Source organism: Arvicanthis niloticus, chromosome 6, assembly GCF_011762505.2.
Source record: "Arvicanthis niloticus isolate mArvNil1 chromosome 6, mArvNil1.pat.X, whole genome shotgun sequence".
Taxonomy (NCBI): domain Eukaryota; kingdom Metazoa; phylum Chordata; class Mammalia; order Rodentia; family Muridae; genus Arvicanthis; species Arvicanthis niloticus.
The window spans coordinates 44,728,596-44,750,114 of NC_047663.1; the positions used below are offsets into that span (position 1 = coordinate 44,728,596).

General features: G+C 44.4%; 1 protein-coding gene across 1 annotated transcript in view; it reads left to right on the forward strand.

Annotated features, from left to right (window-relative positions):
* Positions 1 to 21,519, forward strand: part of Efcab5 (EF-hand calcium binding domain 5) — a 109,125-nt gene that overhangs the window by 82,798 nt on the left and 4,808 nt on the right. The window contains exons 17-22 of the mRNA XM_076936262.1: positions 117 to 345; positions 2,512 to 2,664; positions 9,409 to 9,509; positions 10,481 to 10,734; positions 12,121 to 12,404; positions 12,745 to 12,841. Of these exons, the coding sequence (XP_076792377.1) occupies positions 117 to 345; positions 2,512 to 2,664; positions 9,409 to 9,509; positions 10,481 to 10,734; positions 12,121 to 12,404; positions 12,745 to 12,841 (1,118 nt within the window). The remainder of the gene's footprint in view (positions 1 to 116; positions 346 to 2,511; positions 2,665 to 9,408; positions 9,510 to 10,480; positions 10,735 to 12,120; positions 12,405 to 12,744; positions 12,842 to 21,519) is intronic.

Consider the following 21,519-nt stretch of genomic DNA (forward strand, 5'->3'; position numbering starts at 1 on the left):
GGTGATCCACCTCTCCTACATATAATGCTTAGAATCATAGAAAAGTAGAGTTTGTTTTCTCCATGGTTTAGTCTAAAGCCTGTGACTTCTCGCTATCCTTGTGTCCTTTTCAACAGCTTTACAGTAGTGGATGAAGGCAAGCCAATCCATGTCCCTCAGGTTCAACACCACGGAAATATCTTCTTCTGGAACAGTTCCCGAAGTAAGAATGAGCATAATGGGTCGTTCCTGGCTCTGCCTCTTCAGGATGCATATATGAGGATCTTTGGGGTCCTGGCAGTTGACACACTTCGAGATCCCCATAACATAAACATCTTCTTACCTCACGAGATCAGATTCTATCAGGTAAGCTAGAAGTCTACAAGCGCAGTGGTCAATAGCTTCTCTGTATGTCCTCAAAGTCAACCCTGGAAGCAGAGTAAAGACACTGTGTGTAGACAGTCTCATCATGTTTGTAGCATTCTTTTCACATGTTCCTTGTCATTTGCAGAAGGACTGGGATACACATGCATGCCTGAGCCTCTCTGAAATATCACTCATATGTGCCTCTGCACTAAGCATAGGAATAGAAACTGATGCTTTGTAACGGAGCTAATGACCAAACCACTGAGCCCCTCAAAATAGGAATGGACCTGTAGAAGGGTGTGCTGGCTAGTTTACACTGGTAACTTGTCACAACCTAGAATAACCTGGAAAGAGAGTCTTAATGAGGAATTGTGTAGACTAGGTTGACCTTGGGTATGCCTGTAGGGGGTTATCTTGACTGTTAACTGATGCAGAAAGACCAAACCTATTGTGGGCAACACTGTTCCGAAGATGAGGGTCGGTGGGCAGCACCGTCAAAGGCAGGGGCTACTGAGCAGTGTCAGAGAGGAGATGCTAGCTAAGCATGGCAGCAAGTGAGGAGAGTTCACTCTCTCTTCTCTTGACTGTGCATGTGATGCTTTGCACAGTTTAAGTCCCTGCCTTGACTTGCCTGAAGTAACTCACTGCAACCTGGAGTTAACCCTTTCTTCCCTAAGTTGTTCTGTGTCAGAACAACTTCTGTGTTTTTTCACAGCAACAAAAGTGAAGCTAGGACAAAGGGATATAGTTGTTTTCATTGATAATGTTCCCTATTGATCCCTTTGCTCTTCCCACGATGGATACTAAGTAGGATATGCATCCTCACAGCTCTTGATTTTAGTGTTATCATTTCTGAGGAAAATAAAGAAGTCCAAATATTTCTAGAGAATTCATGTTTTCAAATTAGATCATGAAAATGACAGGCATATTTTAGACTATGAAATAGCTAGAACATTTTGATCTAATTTTATGGATAGAAATTGCCTGTGAAATAGCTAGAACATTTTGATCTAATTTTATGGATAGATTTAAAGCCTATGGAGCCTGGGGTCTGTGGCCTGTGGTAAGTCAGGAGCTGGCTGCACTGGCAGTTTTTGTCCCTCTAAGCCCTTGTTCTTTGAGTGTGTTCACCATTACACCTCTCCTGCTCTACACCTTATGGCTGGACAACTGAGGACAGTGGTGGGTTCTTTCTCTGATCATCTTTTTTTAGCAAGACTCATTCCCATATCTAATGTGAGACAAAGGTATGAGAAAACAAATGGTAGTGTATAGAGTTGGCAGTAAACTAACTGCTTAGAGTCGCATCCATGAGCATGACCAAATGATGATAAATTAGCTCTCTGCTATTGGCAATTACAACACTGGGTCTCTCTCTCTCTCTCTCTCTCTCTCTCTCTCTCTCTCTCTCTCTCTCTCTCTCTGTGTGTGTGTGTGTGTGTGTGTGTGTGTGTGTGTGTGTGTGAGAGAGAGAGAGAGAGAGAGAGAGAGAGAGAGAGAGAGAGAGAGATTTTGAAGAATTTGTGCTTCTTAGAATTTTTGACGAGGCCACAGTTGGAATTTATGGTTTTCCCATTTATCCCTCTCTGTGGAAGAGTCCTATGCATATGGACTTCCTATGGAAGACTGTGTAACTGGCATTTGTAGGTCTTGAAACCAAACATATTCTGTTCAGTTGACCTGATGGTAAAGGCCATGGATATTTAAAAAAATAATATTGAAAGCCAGGTTAATTCCAGTACTTGGGAGGCAGAGGTGAATCTCTGATCTGGTCTACATAGTAAGTTCCAGGCTGGGCAGGCAGGGCCACATAATGAGAACCTGTCTCAATAAATGATGATGATGATGATGATGATGATGATGATGATGATGATGATATCAAATAAGGACAACTAATAGCATTCTAGACTAAAACCTTGGCTTTTGAAGGATGTTTTTTCCCTTCTAAGTTTATCTTCTTCGGATTGCACATATCATAAAGCATAAAAAATGTATAGGCCTCTCTTTCCACTTTTGGTGTCTTATGATCCTTTTTGCATAGCAGAATCTCAAAGAGTGCTTTTGGAGAACTGATTTTAACTAATTTGTCGATCATAAATTTAAGAGACAATCATTGCTGACCACTATGTAATTTACATATGCAAGCTGAATTGTCCGTCTTCTCAGGGTGTTGCCAGTGCCTTCAGCACAGCTTATCACCACGTTCACAGCAGGGAACACATCCTGCACTCTGTGCTTACAGGCATCAGATGGCTCTTCAATATGACATCTGGCATCACCACCATTACTACATACTTCATTGAACCTAGCTCAGAACAGGTAGGTAAAGCCGGGCTATGTTACACCTTTTCAATGTTATACAGTTATTAAATATTAATGTCTTGTTAATATTTAAGAGTCACACTATTGGGGATGTGGCTCAGTGGTAGATCACTTGCTAGCATGCTCAAGGCTCTGGGTTTGGTCCCAGAATCACACACACCAAAAGAAACAAGTAAATAAAATCATGATCCCAACTCATAACAAGTATCTACTAAAAATTGCCTTGGGCAAAGAGGAATATTGTTTGCACAAAATAAAGAAGAAGCAAGAGTCAGTCAGGGAGATGGCTCAGTGGATACAGCTACTTTTTTGCAGGTTTGATGAGTTTGATCCCCAGATCCCACAAGGAGAGAATCAGCTACTGAGAGTTGTCTTCTGACCTTCACGAATGTGGCAAACACACCTACACACACATGAAGGTGAGAAAGACACTGGATGAGGATTTAGCTGAGCAAATCCAGGACCTTCTAAAGACAGACTTTCTCCCTCAGGCAAGCGAGATACTTAGGAAACAACTGAGTTTAAAAGTTCCAGTGTTTGGAGGGTGGTACTGGAGACATGACTCAGCAGTTAAGAACACTAGTTGCTCTTGCAAAGGACCTGGGTTCAATTCCCAGAAACCACATTGTGGCTCACAACCACTTGCCATTTCAGTTCTAGGAGATACAATGCCCTCTTCCAGTCTTTACGGGCTTCTGCCTGCACATGATGCATATGAACTCATGTAAACATACACTCGGATATATTAGATAGATAGATGATAGATAGGTAGGTAGGTAGGTAGGTAGATAGATAGATGTATAGATAGATAGATGTATAGATAGATAGATAATAGATGGATGGATGGATAGGTAGGTAGATAGATAGATAGATAGATAGATAGACAGACAGACAGACAGATAGATGGATGTTACAATTTGGGTAGGTTGGAGAAGTTACTCAGTAGTTATGTACATTGGTTGCTCTTGCAGAGGACCCAGGTTCAGTTCCCAGCACCCACACCAGGTGGTTCACAGCTGCCTGTAACACTAATTTCCAGGCTTCCAACACCCTCCGTTGTCTTCTGTGTGTACCTGCCCACATGAAGCACACATATAGATAAGCAGGCACACATACATATATGAATTATAATTTTATTTTAAGTCCCAATTTTGAAACCTACAAAAGAAAACTTGTTCTGACTCATCCTGAGCATCCTGGGATGTATCCATTGGCCCCAGAGGTAACACATGCCAGAATCTTCTGAGTAATGCAGGAAGTGGCTGTAGTGCTGTTTTAGGACACAATTACATCATAGCAATAAAAAATTTTAAAGGCTCTCATCTGTATAATGAATGCTTGCTCTGTGTTCACTTTGCTTCTATTCACCTTTTTAAAAAAGATTTATTCATTTAATGCATGTGAGTACACTGCAGCTGTCTTCAGACACACCAAAAGAGGGCATCTGATCCCATTACAGATGGTTGTGAGCCACCATGTGGTTGCTGGGAACTGAACTCAGGACCTCTGGAAGAGCAGCCAGTGCTCTTAACCGCTGAGCCATCTCTCCAGCCCTTTTATTCACCTTTAACGTTAGGGTTTTCCACATCATGAGGCTTGATGAAAAGATGTCTTCTTTAAAAGTAAATAAGACCAAATAAGGTCATTCATGCTCAAAGTCCCAGAACTTCAAAGACGAATAAAAAAAAAAGATGAGTTCAAAGTCAGCCTGAGCTACATAGTGAGACCTGGTCAGAACAGGAAAGAAAGATGTCCGTTTTCCTCTCTCAGTGGCTTGGTCACACTGATGAGCCTTGGGATTAGAGAGGAGACAAACATATAGAGAGAACTCTTGATGCTTGATGGAGACGTTGAGACACTCTTGTCTCTGCATCATTCCTTGGGGTAGATTAGAAACAGGAATGGGAGGTTTCAATTGTCCTCAGACCTAGTAATCCACTCCATCTGACATGGTATTGACATAAAAAGACAGGTTGAAGCCAGGCAGTAGTGGCACATGCCTTTAATCCCAGCACTTAGGAGGCAGAGGCAGGCAGATTTCTGAGTTCGAGGCCAGCCTGGTCTACAGAGTGAGTTCCAGGACAGCTAGGGCTACACAGAGAAACCCTGGAAACCCTGTCTCAAAAACAAAACAAAACAAAACAAAACAAAACAAAACAGAAAAAGACAGGTTGATCAATGGAATAGAATAAAAAACCCAGAATGTAAATCCACACACCTATAGACACCCGATTTTTGACAAAGAAGCCAGAAATACACAATAGAAAAAAGAAAGGATCTTCAACAAATGCTGCTGGTCTAACTGGATGTCTGCATGTAGAAGAATGCACATATACCTGTGCAGAAAATCCAAGCCCAAATGGATCGAAGACCTCAACAGAAAACCAGATACACTGAACTTGATAGGAGAGAAAGTGAGGAACAGCCTTGAGACACACACATTGGCACATGAGACAACTTCCTGGACAGAACACCAATAGCTCAGGCACTAAGATCAACAATTAATAAATGGGACTTCTTGGAACTGAAAAGCTTCTGTAAGGCAAAGGACACTGTTAAAAGGACAAAACAGCAGCCTAAAGAATGGGAAAAGATTTTTATCAGCTCCACATCTGAGAGAGGTCTGATATCCAAAATGTATAAAGAACTCAAGAAACTAGACATCGACAAGTCAAATAAAACAGTTAAAAATGGGGTATAGATCTAAATAGAGAATTCTCATATTAGCCAGGAAACACTTAAAGAAATGTTCAACATCCTTAGCCATCGAGAAAATGCAAATCAAATGACTCTGAGATTCCATCTTACACCTGTCAGAGTGGCTAAAATAAAAAACACAAGTGACAGCTCAGGCTGGTGAGGATGTGGAGAAAGGGGAACACTCCTCCACTGCTGGTGGGAGTGCAAACTTGTACAACCACTTTGGAAATCAATATGGCAGTTTCTATGAAAACTGGGAATCAGTCTACATCATGACCCAGCTATTCTACTTCTGGGCATATACCCAAAGGACACTCCATCACACCACAAGAACTCTAGATCAACTATGTTCATAGCAGCTTTATTTCTAATATCCAGAAACTGGAAATAACCTAGACATCCCTGAACCAAAGAATAGCTAAGAAAATGTGGTGCACTTACACAATAAAGTATTACTCAGCTGTTTAAAAAATCATGAAATTTTCAGGCAAAATAGATGGAACTAGAAAAAAAAATCATTCTGAGTAAGGTAATCCAGACCCAGAAAAAACAAACATGGTATGTACCCACTTATAAATGGATACTATCTGTAAAGTAAAGAATAGTCATGCCGCAACCCATAGACCCAGAAAGGCTAAGTACTAAAGAAGGCTGGGGGGGAGGGGGGGACATGAATCTCCCTTGTAAGGAAAAATAGAATAGACATGGAAGGAGCACTAGGGGTGGGTGGGACCAGGAAGTGGAGGGATTGAGTTGGGGGAGGATGAAGAGAGAGTGCTGAGAGAGGTGACCAGAATTGGGGGTCGTTTTGGGGCGTGAGTTAGAAACCTAGTGAAATGGAATCTATAAGGATGACTCTAAGAGTCCTAGTGATGGGGGACACAGAGCCTGAACCAGCCCTCTTCTGTAACCAGACAAGAGACAAGACTTGCAGCGGAGGGACCGGGACACCAACCCAGCCACAAAACCATCCATCTACAATCTGTCCTGCCTGTCTATAAGTTGTTCTGGGGTAAAGGTGGCACAGAATTTGTGGGAGTGGCCAACCAATTACTGGTCCAGGAACCAGAGGCTGGATAGCCCAGAGACCTAGAATAGAACCAAATATGACTGGTGAAGAGAGAGAGAGAGAGAGAGAGAGAGAGAGAGAGAGAGAGAGAGAGAGAGAGAGGAAGGAACCAGTGAAATGATGGGTAATAATAATCTGCTGTACTCATAGACTGATGCCTAGTGTAATTGTCATCAGAGAGGCATCATCCAGCAATTGATGGATACAGATGCAAAAACCCAGAGCCAAACATTAGGTGGAGCTTAGGAAATTCTTCAGAAGAAGGGAGGAAGAATTGTAGGAGCCAGAGGAGTCAGTCAGGACACCACAAGAAAATCCATAGAATCAAATAACCTAGACTCATAGGGGCTCTCAGGGACTGAACCAATAATCAGGGAACCTGCATGGGTCTGACCTAAGCTCTCTCTCTCTCTCTCTCTCTCTCTCTCTCTCTCTCTCTCTCTCTCTCCATATATATATATGTTACACACATATATATGTTACACATATATATATGTTATGATTGTGCAGCTTGGTCTTCCTGTGGGACTCCTAACAGTGGGAGCAGGGGCTGTCTCTGACTCTTTTGTCTGCTTTTGAGACTCTTTTTCTCCTACTGGGTTATCTCTTCCAGACTTAATATGAGGACAGGTGCCTAGATATATTGCAACTTGATATGCCATGGTTGGTTGATATCCTTGGGAAGTCTTCTCTTTTCTAAGAGAAGTGGATCTAAAGAAGAGGGGGTTGGGAAGGTGGGGAGGAAAAACTGGGAGGAGAGGAGGGAGGGGAATCTGCGGTCCAGATGTAGTCTATGAGAGAAGAATTACCAAACAGGTCTTTGTTTCCCACAGTTAAAGCATTGTTTCTGTAAGAGCAGAATATTTTGTACACATAGAAAAAACACTGCAGTTCATGAAACATCAGTCCTGAATCTGAGCTGGGGTGCTTCAGCAGTGTTCCTTGGTGATTCGTGGCATGACATGTGTATCACGTGATGCAACACAGGCAAGGGCTGCAGGAAACATCTCAGTTCATTTTGAGTTTGAATTAATTGTTGGTCGTCGCACATCCAGAAACTTTGAATGATGAAAATTTTATGTAACCTCCTACAATCAGTGTGTTGCAGCTTACAAATAGGAAGTTACAAAAATGTGTCGTAAAGGTTGAAAATGTCGTAGAAGTCAGGGAAATAGAGATAAAGCAAGGAGAATGAATTAGGAATGAATCATTCCTAATCATAGTGTGCTAGGAGGATAACTGGGGAGAGCCCATCCTAAAAGCCACAGGAAGAAAAGCTTATCAGGAAGTGAGTGCTGGCGCCTGCCCCAGGACAGACTGACTATGGCAAACACAAGCGTGTGAGCCCCAGCCACACTGGCCTCAGTGGCAGCTAGAAGAAAGATGTGCAAGCGCCCTGCCTCCAATGCCACTGCGATAGACAAATGTGTGACAGGGAGGTGGGAAAGATGGGAAAGATGAAAGAGAAAGCAAGGCCGAGAGTAGAAAGATGGATCTGGAGACTCAATGGCAGTGATGAACAGGCAGATATAAGGAGGCCATGATGAGGTCCTGATCCAAGGGCTGCCCCCAAGGGCCATTTTGGAGGTCTGTAGTCCGCTGCAGCTGTGGGTCTATATCGATGTCCGTGGCTGGAGTTATCACCAAAGGCCAAGAAGATGTCCGTGGTCTGGGCTGCCACTGGAGACCATGTGGATAGCTAAGGGCCATACTGCTGCAGGACGTGCTGATCTGAGTGGCCTACACTGCCACCTAGGCCATGGGGACATCTGGACCCAGGCTGCTGCCAGGGGCCATGTCTGGGTCCTACAGCAACCTGGGTCTGTGTTGATGTCCCAGGCCCATGTCACCACCAAAGGCCATGCAGATGTCTTTGGTCTGGAGTTCTGCCAGAGGCACAATGTTGAGTGGCCCTACCCCTCGCCTGTGTAGCACAATAAAGCTGACCCTGATGGTGGGGGCATGGGGGAGCTGGCCCCAAGGATGTGAGCTCAGGAGAGCTGGCCCTGCCCTCTTGTCTGCCATGATGTGATGTGGGCAAAGGAGAGAAGCACCCCCCCCCTTTGTCCCTTGTCACTTATGGCAGGTGAGTGAGCTGGTCCTGAGGTGTGGACCCTGCATCTCACCTGGTCCCAAGTACAATTCCCACATAGTGGCTCATGACCATCTATAGTGGGATCTGGTGACCTGGCAAGGAACCAGGTGAGTCTGTTCTAGCCAACAGGTGTACATGCAGATAAACCACTCATACATAAATTAAATAAATCTTTTTTTTAAAGTACTATTTTTAAAAAGAATAGTTGTAATAAAGTAGTAGAGAAAAATGACTTCGTTGGAAAGTATGTCTTATTATACTTATTTTCCATGGGCTTTTATAAATATTTTCTAAGTGTTTTCCAATGCTCTTTGTTGTTGTTTATTGAGATGGTATTTTACATAGGCTGGCTTGGAATTCACTATGTAGCCAAGACTAACCTTAAATGTATGATCCTCCCATCTCCACCTCCCGAGCGCTGGTTTTACAGGCATGTACCACCATAGCAGGCCCACAATAAGCACACAGCTTAGCTAGCCATGGTGGCACACGCTTTTAAACTTTGTATTCAGGAGGCAGAGGTGGGTGATCTTTATCAGTCTGAGGCCAGTCTGGTCTACATAGAGAGTTCCAGGCCAGCCAGGGGTACATAGTGAAACCCTATCTCAAAACAAAACAAACAAGGAAAAAACTGAAGCAAGTAGCTTTGTCAGAATTTTTTTTTAAATCTATGTATTATTCTTTTGAAATTCTTTTGAAAAATTTCACCTTTGCGATATGGTTCTTTTAATAGCCCACAATGTATACAATGTCAATGTCCTTATTTCATTTCATGAGTTGAAATGAACTCATTTCAACTTCCCTGATTTTCCTCTTTTTATGCATCCCCAAAAGGTCTGGTGATTTCTTTCCAACAAGATGTCTTCCTGTTTTTCAGGAAGACTATATTTTGCGCAATATGATGGTTACAGATCACCTCGGTCTAGCAGAAATCCACACAGATCCCCCTGTTATCTCCAGGAACTCATGCATCTTCAGGTATGAAGCACACCTGGTTCATCTGACTGACCATGGATGTGAAGACACGGGTTCTGATTACTATACACACTCTTTCTGATAGCTCATTTATATTGTTTAAATTTACCGAACAACACTTGCTTTGCTCACAGTTCTATGAACGTTAGACTGCATGTGTTCTTCCCATTACCAGCACAAACAGGGTAGGGGGCGCTATTTTAGAAAAAAATTTTAATCTCTCATTGAACAGGTGGGTAACCACTCTGCCTAGACGGCCACCCATGCCTCTGGTCATATTTCCTGCAGGGAATGTTTCTCTAAGAAAGTGCCCTTCGTGGTTAGAGCTCTTTAGCAGATTCCCAAGAATTACCCTGAATTCTCCCACCCCATTCCTCCGCCACACACCTACAGCAGCTGACAGCCTAGGACAGACACGTGCTGGGATGCAAACGTCCTCCCTTGCCTTGGAATAAGACTTATTCTTTGGTACAATTGACACCCTAGATCTCCTTGGGACTAGGCTGGGCAGGCAGCATCCTGCTTCCTCAGTCCCTCACAGGCTTTTCTGAGGAGCACTTCCTCATAAATGACTCTTGCTTCAGGCTCTGCTTGTAGGGAAACTTCAAGCATTCACCTAACACATTTTAGACTGTCAGCACATTTCTTTAAAAACCACCTTTCAGATAAGTGTATCTAGGCCATGTTAGACAGCAAGGCAGAGCCTCGTGGTGCTGAACAACCTGGGACTGTTACCTTTAGTGAGCTCATCAGGGAAAGCACTCTGCTGAAGGGCTGCTCAACCAGAGACGTATCCAACTGAGGTGAGTCAAAGGACGGTCTTTTGAAATTGGTGCATTCTAGAGAGATGAAAGGACCATGACAGGTGCATGAGGGCAAGATGGGCGGAAGACAGTAATTCAGTATATTTGGATTTGGAATGCCGTGAGCAGGCTGGTCTGTAAGAGACCTATGCTTATTCATTTTTGTTTCAGGGACTTCCTCTTTAAATGCACAGACACTTCAGAAGTTATTTTGGCTTCTTCCGGTGGAGAAACTCACATTGCCATTCCACTTCGCCAGAGAACCAAAGAGGCGATGGGTGTCCTTGATGTTAACATTGGCCAGAGTAGGATGTTGGTGTATCAGGAGTATAAAGATGTACAGAAAATGATGAAGATGATCCAAAACGTCACCTATGAAATACTGGGAGAATTCACTGGAGAAATCGAAAAAACTATGGTTTTAGGTATTGTGGCTACAGTAACAGTCTGGATTCCTGGTTTGCTTGGAGGAACCCTCAGACACTGAGAGGCAGGGTATATTTCCCAAAGTTAATTTGTTTTGCTATGTAGATCTTTCCATGTGAAGAGAATCCCCTTTTGCAGTCTTAGCCCTATGGGTGTGTCTGCCCCATGACCTAGCAATGGGTCAGGAATCATGTCATCGCCTCAGTTAGGGCCTGCCAGTGAGAGGCAAGATAACCCCTCTGCTGTGAAACACATAAATATGCACGTTCATTGCCTTTGTCATACTCTCGTGAGGGCAATGGCAATAGCCCATTTCACAGGTGCGGAAAGTGAGGTTTGGTAAACAACGGATAGGAAAAAGCTGAACTTTGCACCTAGTTTTTTTCCCCCACAATTTGACAAATAATCCAACATGTCATCTTACAGATTAACAAGCTAAAACCCACTAAGCTAGAGTAGATTTTCCCCACAAGGTTGAACAGCAAGCCACTGGCTGGGCCAAGCCCAGTGACTCCATGGACCATAGGCTACCCATAGCACAAGGTGATCTAAGAGAGTGGGTTAGAAGAAGGTAATGAAAACCCATGGCTAGAACGAACCAAATAGAATTAATTATGTCAAATCAAATCAAATAGATCAAGTGGAAAGATTTGTAGCTGTTCTATGGAGTGTAGTAAGAAGAAAGAAGGCCAGGCAGAGTGGCAGCAGCCTGTGACACCAGCTCCTTCAGAGACTGGTGCAGGACGATCACTTAAGATGAGAAAGAAACTACAGGTGGGAAGTGGAGGAAGCAGACATTTGTCCTGGGAGTGTTCACAGCCATGAGTCTGCACGTTTACAGCAGGTCCTCTACCACTAAGTTATGGCCCCAGCCCTATTTTTAATATTTATTTTGAGACAGGGTCTCACTACATTGCCTAAGATGGCCTTGAAATGACTGTAAAATTCATGGAAGACTTTGAACTCATAATCCCCCTGCCTCAGTCTTCCACATAGCTGGGATTATCAGCCTTTGTTACCAGGCCCAGCAAGACTAAGCAGTGCATTCATTTAATTCCCATGCCTTACCAAAGAAGTAGGATTGGCTCTGTTCCCACAAATGTAGGGTGTGTGTGTGTGTGTGTGTGTGTGTGTGTGTGTGTGTGTGTGTTGGAATATATACATGTATACATATTGTATACATTAGTTTGTTTCAGTTTTTAATCCCAAAATGGTACATCATATATAATTCTATTTTGCTTTTTTTTTTAATGATCAGAGAAACTAAAATTGCTTAAAATCATGGGACATGGTTTTCTTTTGCCTGAAAAAGAAATGGTTTACTATAACATCCTCAGAATGCTATGTAGGAGTAATGTTCGTGATTAGAATGTGTGTCATTGCAGAGATGGAAAAGGCAGGAGAGGTGAAGCGGGCAGGGATTCTTTTCTTCCGAGTCATGCTGCAAGAGCTTCAGGAATGCCTCCGCCTCCTGGACTCCATGGACTTTGTGTCACTGTTGCTATACGAGCACAAACATCACGTCGACTCTGTTTTTCAAGACATCAGTTCCCAGGAGATAGAAGCCAACGTGGCACTTGTACACAATATCCTGAAAGCAGTTATCTTGTTCTCTCAGCAAGAGAAAGAATCTTTCCGTGACTTGGAAGAATGGGAAAGATGGAAGTTTGTGAGTTTGGGGGTGATTTCTAGTGTGCAAATTATAACGGTGGAGCTCGCAGGTATGCGGATGCAAGAATCTGCACCTAGCTGGAGCATCCTCATAACCCACGCCTGAGCCCCCAAGTGTGCACGCACACTGACATCTTAAAAGCCCATCTTTTGCATCCCTTCTCACGACCCCTACATCCCCCAAACCATATACCCCAAAGCTAACCATGATCTTGACATCTGACACCAGAGATTTGCCTGTTGAGAATTTGCCTGTGTGGGGCTGTGTGTGCTGCCGAGCTGGGCACTGCATTTCTACTGCGTGATCACAAAGCTTTTCGTTTGCTCTTTGTTCACAGCACATTAACAAGTACTTAGTGGAGGAGATTTGTGTCCTTGATCCAACTGCTAGCAATGTGGAAGTTAATATGGGGCTTATAACAAGATATATCCAAGGTAAGGCTCTACCTAATAGTTTAAATATATACTAAGATTTCCATTATAGTAAAAAACAAAATGATTCTTGAAGTGAGTTTACATGAAAGTAAAAATGTTCATGAGATTCTAAAAGGAAAGATACAATCTACAATGTGCTCTGTTCCCCAAAGTGTCCGTGCCACACGTAAGAATCCACAAGTGTACCTGTTTTCATTTACTGACTGTATGTACTCACTCAGAGCTTTTTAATAGCTCTCACTACTAAGGAAGCTGAGTCAGGAGGATCGCTTCAGTCCAGAAGTTCAGGGCCAGCCAGGGTGACATCACAAGACAAACAGATAGGAGCTACAGTGAGAACTGGACATTGAACAGAAAGTCTTCTATTTTTAGCTCCAATAAAAAACAAGAATTTTTAAAAGATCATTAGTGTATAAAGGCCGGTAGTGTGGCCTCCGTCAGAGGAGAGTCAGCAAGAGTGCAGAGCCAGGAGGCTCTTGGGTTGGAAGTTAACAAGGAACCTCCCAGAGAATCAGCCACACCTAAAAGCAAATACACTTACAACAGGCAAAGTCCTGCTCTGGTGTGGATTCCTCCACCAGACGCCTCAGGGCAGGCATGCAAGTGAACTAAGTAAAAAATGCTTGTTCCACTTTGCAATTTAGGAAAAAACTAATTGCTGACCTGGTGTGAAAGGCAGGATCAGAAGGGTCTGCAGGGCCAGGGCCAGTGGCCAGCCAGCCATGTGCGTGTGAGACTCAGCCTCCACAACAAAACAGACAAAACCACCCCTAGTCCTTACAGTGAGATGGCTCTGTTAATTCTCCCGAAGGAAGCATTGGAGACTGGGGTACAGTTGGGGAGACAGAGCCTGGAGCTAAGCATCCTGAGGACAAATCCTGACTTCTCTGGAAACAGTCCCCCTCCTTCCCTCCCCTACTCCCTCTGGAGACTCCACCAAGTCAGAGGCTTTCTGGGCTTCTGTGGTACATATTTTAGGTTGAGAAGATCAGAACTGAGAGACCCCAGGGATGAGGGAAAGACAAAAGCAACGGCAGGAATGGAAGCCTCGCTCCTCAGGCTGCAGACACAGGGGTGGCAGAGCACTGAGCGTGTGGTGTGGTAGTGCCATAGAGAAGATGCTAGGAAAGTAAGGTGCTCCCAGGTGACTAAGAGGACATGAGGCTCAGAGAGAATGAACGTGCACCATGAATAATGTGAATCTGGCTCAAAATTCCTACTCGGAATTCTGTATGAGCAACAGCTCCTGACTCAGCTCGTTCACGGGAACCTCTGCATTCATAGGCACAACAGGTCTGACTTGTAAGGTTCCGTCCAAGGGAATCAGTAACATCGGCAGTAAAAACAACTGTGTGTGTGTGTGTGTGTGTGTGTGTGTGTGTGTGTGTGTGTTTATGTATGTGTGCGCGCACCTGTGTGTGTATGTCTGTGTGTATGCATGTATGCATGTGTGTGTGTCTGTGTGTGTGCATGTGTGTGCATGTGTCTCTGTGTATCTATGTGTATCTCTGTGTGTGTGTCTGTGTCTGTCTGTGTGTGTGTGTCTATGTGTGTCTGTCTGTGTGTGTGCATGTGTGTGTATGTGTGTGTGTGTGCGTGTATGCATGTGTGTATGTCTGTGTGTATGCGTGTATGCATGTGTGTGTCTCTCTCTGTGTGCATGTGTATGCATGTGTGTGCATGTGTCTCTGTGTATCTGTGTGTATCTCTCTCTCTGTGTGTGTGTGTCTGTGTGTGTGCATGTATGTGCATATGTGTGTATGTCTCTGTGTGTGCATATATGTGTGTGTCTGTGTGTGTCTGTATGTGTCTGTGTGTGTGCATGTGTGTGTGTGTGTGTGTGTGTGTGTGAGAGAGAGAGAGAGAGAGAGAGAGAGAGAGAGAGACCAGACAAGCACTATACCACCAAGCTAGACCTCCTATGCTCTGTTTACCTTTTATTTTGAGACAGAGTCTCACTAAATTGCTTAGGCAGGCCTTGAACTTGTGATCCTCCTGCCTTGGGTCTTCAAAGTGACTAGACCTGTCCAGTATATACTTTTATATGCTTATTCTATATTTGAGGACTTTGGAGTCCAGAAAAGCCTGTATCTGTCCCCAGGATGCCTAGCTCTAAGCTCAGTCTCCTTGGCCCTACCCACCTCCAGTCCCTGGTTCTTCATTTGAGAGAGAACTAACAGCCACCATGAACTCCAGCAGACTAGTTTGTCTAATTGGTGTTCTCCCTATGACCTTGTTCCTCTTTGGCCCCACCAACTTGTCAGCCCCTCCACCTAGAGCTTACTGCCAGGATTCCTTGTGTTCCTGAGTGATGTTCCCCTTCTTGGACAAGGACATAGGCACCCACCGATCGTCAATCTAGTCCCTCTGACGTAAGGAATAAGCAAAAGGGACAGGCCATTCTACACCCTGCAGGTGTGTACCCTTAATAAGCCCATCCCCCAACCCAGGGAGAGACTAAAGGCTCCTGTGGCAGGGCACAATGCCTCAAAGGAATCTCTTTAGACTCTGCCTCAAATTTGCCTGTTAGGGCCACCTGCTGTTGCACGCTCTGCTCAGAACACTGTAAATTTCCACCACTCGGCCAGTCTTTGAACTCTAGCCTTTCCTTCAGCAGCCTTGACCATGGAAAATACTAAGTTCTGCTTTCCGATAGTGCCCTCAGGTGGCAGAAATAAGAACTGCAGGTGACAAACCTGGATGCTGCCAGAAATCAACAATTAGCAGGTTTTCCTTTCGAAGCTAGCAACCCTTTAGTGTTATCCGTCTCTGAAGCAACCAACAAAGCTCATAGGTCACCCCGGGTTATATCAATCCTCTCTCATTTAGATGAAGTTATATCTAGAACTTCTAAGTTCCATGCTTGACAGAAGGGAAAACAGTCTTTGGGCGTATCTTTCTGTTTGTGTCAGGAGAGGACCCTTGTGGCAGGGTAATCTATTATAGTTCAAAGTTTGTGTGACCTTCCTGCAGCTTTAAGAGAAGCTCTAATTCAGGAAGCCTGATCAGTATGAGATGACACCAGTGATATCTGCAGGTTCTCCCTGGGATTGGACCTTCTGGGAAGAGCATGGAGTCTAGAGTGTGGTTGATAAGACACCCCATTTGAGAAAACTGAGTATCCTTTCCCAGCAGGTACCATCTGCAAATAGCTTCTTGGTTAGGGATGGGACTTTGTGTCCACTTCACCTTCTCTGTGCTGGGATTTTGTCTAGCTTGAACGTGTCACAGTCTCAGTAAGTCCGTATGTGTAGCAGCCTTGTCAGGTCTGGAAAACATTGTTCCTTGGAGTCATCCCCCACCTCTGGCCCTTACAGTCTGCCTCCTCTTCCATTCAGACCTTAAGCTTTGAGGGGATGACAACGTCCCATTCAGGACTAAGTGCTTCAAAGTCTCTCACTGGCTGTACTTACCCAATAGCAGTTTCTTTTCTCCTATGTCTTTCTCCTTTTTTCCTTTCTTTTCTTTTTCTTAAGTGCTGGGTCTAGGACTAAGAGTCCCACACTTAACTAAGCAAGCACTTGACCTCTGAGCCCTCCTCCAGTAGTGGTTTTCTGAGAAAGAGTGCTTTTCCAGGTATTTTATGTCTGAAAAATATTTTCACTTAACCCTCATACTTGATTTGGACTTTGCTGGGGAAGGTAATTTTGAAGACATTTAGGAGTTGGAGACTCGGGAGGTTCTGGGTTTTTTTTTTTTTTCCTTTCTCTCTAAAATAAGACACTAGATTGGGGGGAACTCTTTAACCAGAGACACATTGACCCATTTATTGTCTTTTTTTTTTTTTTTTTTTTTTTTTTTTGAGGTACCAAGCTTGGGTTGTAGGTCATTTTGTTAGAGTCCTCGTCACACATGCAAAACTGCGGGATCAATCCCCAATCCAACAGAAAAGGAGGCCTGGTGACCCAGACCTTCAATGGGAGGTAGAGGCAGAGAGGTCTTAAGCCGAGGTCATCCTTGGGTACATAACAAGTTCAAGCCAGCCTGAAGTATGTGAAATCCTGTCTCTAAAGAAAGCAAGAGGCTGGGCACTGGTGGCGCACGCCTTTAATCTCAGCACTTGGGAGGCAGAGGCAGGTGGATTTCTGAGTTCGAGGCCAACTTGGTCTACAGAGTGAGTTCCAGGACAGCCAGTACTACACAGAGAAACCCTGTCTCGAAAAACCAAAAAAAGAAAGAAAGAAAGAAAGAAAGAAAGAAAGAGAGAGAAAGAGAGAGAGAGAGAGAAAGAAAGAAAGAAAGAAAGAAAGAAAGAAAGAAAGAAAGAAAGAGAAATGTAAATCATGGCATATACATTTCTGCATTCTGAACTACTCAGAATAATAATTGGATAATACACCAATAATACATCGGCACTAATTTTATGACATTTTCAAAAGTAAGCTGCAGCCCAGCAGCGCTCACTCCCTCTCTTTTCTCAGTCTGTTCTTCAGCAACCACGCATCTGCTTTCTGTCTGTTTGGATTTACCCATCCAGACTTTTGGTATAAATGGGATTATGCCATCGGTGGCGTCTCGTTCGCTCATCCTAGTGTTTGCAGGGTTCATCTACTTTCCAGTGAACGTTATTGTTTATTCCTGAATTATGTAGACATCGATACGCTATAGCTCACTTATCCACTTATTGGTTCATGGGCTTCTGGGATTTTTGGTTTTGACTCTTGGGATTGTGTTGCCAGGAATAGTTTGTTTACAGTTGTTTTGTTGGTGGTGGTGATGGATTTTTGTTTGTTTGTCTGTTTGTTTATGGAGATGTGTGTTCTGTTCTCTTGGGCACAGACCTTAGGAATGAAGCTGTTAGGTCCACGGCAGCTCTCTGCTTAACTTTTGTGGGAATGTCTCTATGGCCTTTTGACTTCCAAGGTTGCTATTGAGATGTTGGAAGCCTTCCTTGTGTCTGATTTTGCAGATGTTACTTTTGTTTTGCTTCTCCTGGGGAGCTATAGAGTCCTTCCTTTCCTCCAGAGCTATGAGATTTCGTGATGATATGCCTTGACATGGCTGGCTTCCACCATTGGTCTGGGTTCTTGATGGGTTTTTTCCGTTGTAAAATCCAGGTCCTCACCTCCTAGATACCTACATAGCATCAAGGTTGCTATTATAGCTGTGCAAGTTGTATGCTGCACAAAGATGCCCCACTGAGGGGGCAAATGGCAGTTACATATCTAACCTGGATTCCACTCACTGAACTATGTGCCTTAACTTGAAGCTGCGTCTGCTTGGAAGGGAGCAGCTTTTTTCTTCCCAAACCTTTTCTCTGCTCAGCCAGCTGCAGGCTAGTGCATTTATCCAGCACAGGTGACCTGGAGGCTGATGGTGACCTTCCTCTTCCTTTCTCCTGTTCCTTCTTTGTAATATTTTATTCAGACATTGCTTCTCCTAGACACAATCTCCAAAGTCCTATTTTTAGTGGGTAGAGTACAGCTAAGTAGCAGACCTGGCTTGCATGAAGTCCTAGGCTTGATTCCCAGTGTCTGCAAATAGGTAATCAAATGTCCTAGTTTCTCTCCTATTTCCCACACTTTGTGCCACTTTGCTTTACTTTCTGATAAGTTCTCTGTCTTACGTGCTAAGCTGTGGGGTGGGGAGGTGTGAGCGAGCGTTTGCCCTCTGAGAGCCCCTGCATCTCTGTCCTCTGAGCACTTGCCTTTTTCAGCCTCCAGTTCACAGTTCATCTTGGGTCTCCCAGGGCACGGGTGATTGCATCTTAAAGTTCCCCTCCCTCAAGTTTCTCCTCTCTTTCTCCTTTGGTGTTTGAATCCCTGTGTCTCCGTTTGAGGATTTGCTTGTGTCTAAGAATGAAGTGACTTCCTGCATCTGTGCTTCTGTAAGTTCTTTGTCTTGGACTGTTGGCTTCCGGTGTGACAGGATTCTTCCATTACTCTGTTTGGAGAGGAAACAACCTCTCTTCCCAAATCCTAGAGCCTGATGGGGAAGTCTGCAGGGCCTCCATATTTAGAATATCTCCCAAGTGCCCTGACATTTTCTTCGGGGAACTGCACTCTTAGCCCCGTGGACAAGGCCCCACTCCCAAAACTCCTAAGATTTATCCTGAGATGTTTCTAGATATGAGAGAGGAAGTCACTCAGTGCTATAGTGTGAGGAGCATTACTAGGTCTCTAACTCTTTCCTAAATGCATCTGGACACCTTTCTGAACCCTGTGAGGCTCCTGGGATATGCAGATGCAAGCCTCCTCCAATGCTGACAGATGCAAGCCTCCTCCGATGCTGACAGATGCAAGCCTCCTCCGATGCTGACAGATGCAAGCCTCCTCCAATGCTGACAGATGCAAGCCTCCTCCGATGCTGACAGATGCAAGCCTCCTCCAATGCCAACTTAAGGATCCTCTTTTGTCTTGTTACCGTTGCCGTTCCTTCGCCTCTGTTGGCTCCTAAAACTTCAGTACTTCATCCTTCATCATTCAACCACTTTAAAAGAATGTTGAGTCTGTGCCAAGTTCTGTCTTGGGACTTTGGGGAGCAACAGAGAACAAAGCTGGCTAAGATCTCCGCTCTCAAGAAGCTCACAAGTCCATGGGTGGCTCTTGCCTGCTCTCAGGAGAATCATCTCCACCTGAGCTACAGTGAGATCTTATCCAAGACAAAAACAAAACTCCACAAACCTTAGAGTCCAGAGGAAAACAGAGAATGAACAAGACAGGGCTGGGATGTAGCCAGTAACGGACCACTATGCTCCCCCCCCCCAAACACACACACACATACACACTCACAGAGACAGAGAGCAGTAAACATAAAAAGTATATACTGTGATTAAAAAAAATAATGATAACGATCTAGAGAGACGGCTCAATGGTCAAGAGCACTGACTATTCTTCCAGAGGACCCGGGTTCAATTCCCAGCACCTACATGGTGGCTCACAACTGTCTAACTCAAGTTCCATTGGATCTGACTCCCTCACACAGACACACGTGTAGGCCAAACACCAAATGCACATTAAAAAGTAATAAAACTGTTTTATAAAACACATGATAAAATAAGTAAGCAGGGTAAGGTCATTGAGTGGCCTGGGTGGAAACAGGGAAGGAGTGTGGGGTGGAATTTTATTTTCTCTTAGGTGATGTAGTGCATCTCACCTAAAGTCTTGTGTGAAGCAGTGCAAATATAAATAGATAGTTCAGAGAGGCCTTGTCAAAAGGTGAAATTTAAGCTACATGGGTCCTTCTGTGGAGAGTACTCCAAGCAGAGCGAAGAACCAAAGCAAAGGCCTTCCAAGGCAGGACTGCGCAGTGTGCCAAACAGCCACTCCCGTGTCAGGAGCAGAGCGAGAGAACGAGAGACACACGGAAGACGAGGTGGGGGGTGACGGGTGGGGCAGTCAGAGCCTCACACCATCATAACACACTATGAGAAAAAGTTAAGCAGATGAATTTCACGGCATGGCTCATGCTTTGAAAGAGTCACTCTGGGGGCCAGGAGAGTGGCTCCTACTCCTACCACTCAAAGGCTAAGGCAGAAGTCAACCCAAGTTACATGGCAAGACTCCACCTAAAAAGTAAAATTATGAAATATAAGGAACTGGGCAGGGTAAGGCCCACTTTTAACTCCAGCACTTGGGAAGCAGATCTCTGTGAGTTCAAGGCCAGCCTGGTCTACATAGTGAGTTCCAGGCTACTTGGGACTATATAGTTAGACCCTGGTGACAGAAGAAAAGAGGGACAGGAGGAGGGAAGGAGAAAATAAGCCCTCTGTACAGAAAGGCTTTGAGGGTAGGGGATGGGTGGGGGAGGGGCAAGAGGAGGGGCGGGGAGGGGATAGTCAGAGATCAGTCAGCAGGGGGAGCTGCAGGAGGAATTCAGGTGGGCGTGGTGCCAACAGAGCCGGTGAAATGTAGTTGTAGCGCGAATATAGTACAGATTTTCATGAGAACCAGAACAGTTTGGGTGTGAAATGTGAGTAAAACAAGAGCTAAGGTTGACGCTATGGTTTGGAGGAATGGAGTAGCCATCAGTGAAATTGGTGGGCATTGTAGGGTCGGGGCTCTGGTCGGGGAAGATGAAGAAAGAGTTCACACTAAGGGGTCAGCTGCTCTTGCTGAGAGCACTGGCTGCTCTTGCAGAGGACTGGAGTTCAGTTCCCAGCACCCACTGAGTGGCTCACAAACACCTGTAACTCCTGTTCCAAGAGATCCATCTCCTGATCTCTCTCTCTCTCTCTCTCTCTCTCTCTCTCTCTCTCTCTCTCTCTCTCACACACACACACACACACACACACACACACACACACACAAGATAAATATTTTTTAAATAGTCCATACTTTGGGGCTGGAGAGACCGCTCAGCGGTTAGGAGTACTGACTGTTCTTCCAAAGGTCCTGAGTTCAATTCCCAGCAACCATGTGGTGGCTCACAACCATCCGTTTGATGCTCTCTTCTGGTCTGTCTGAAGACAGCTACAGTGTGCTCATATACATAAAATAAATAAATAAATAAATAAATAAATATTTTTTTAAAAAAAGAGTTCACACTTTGGCAAGCCGAGTTCGAGGTGTCTGTTGACTATCCAAGGTGAGACCTGAGTGAGCAGCTAGAAAAAGAAGTCGGGGATTTTGAAGAAAGCTCTAGGTGGGGATATAAAATTGAGACTTGTTGGCCAATAGGTGATTTGCAAAGGGAGAAGAGGCGTGGAGACAGTTCTCCGAATGTCTTAGCATCAAGGG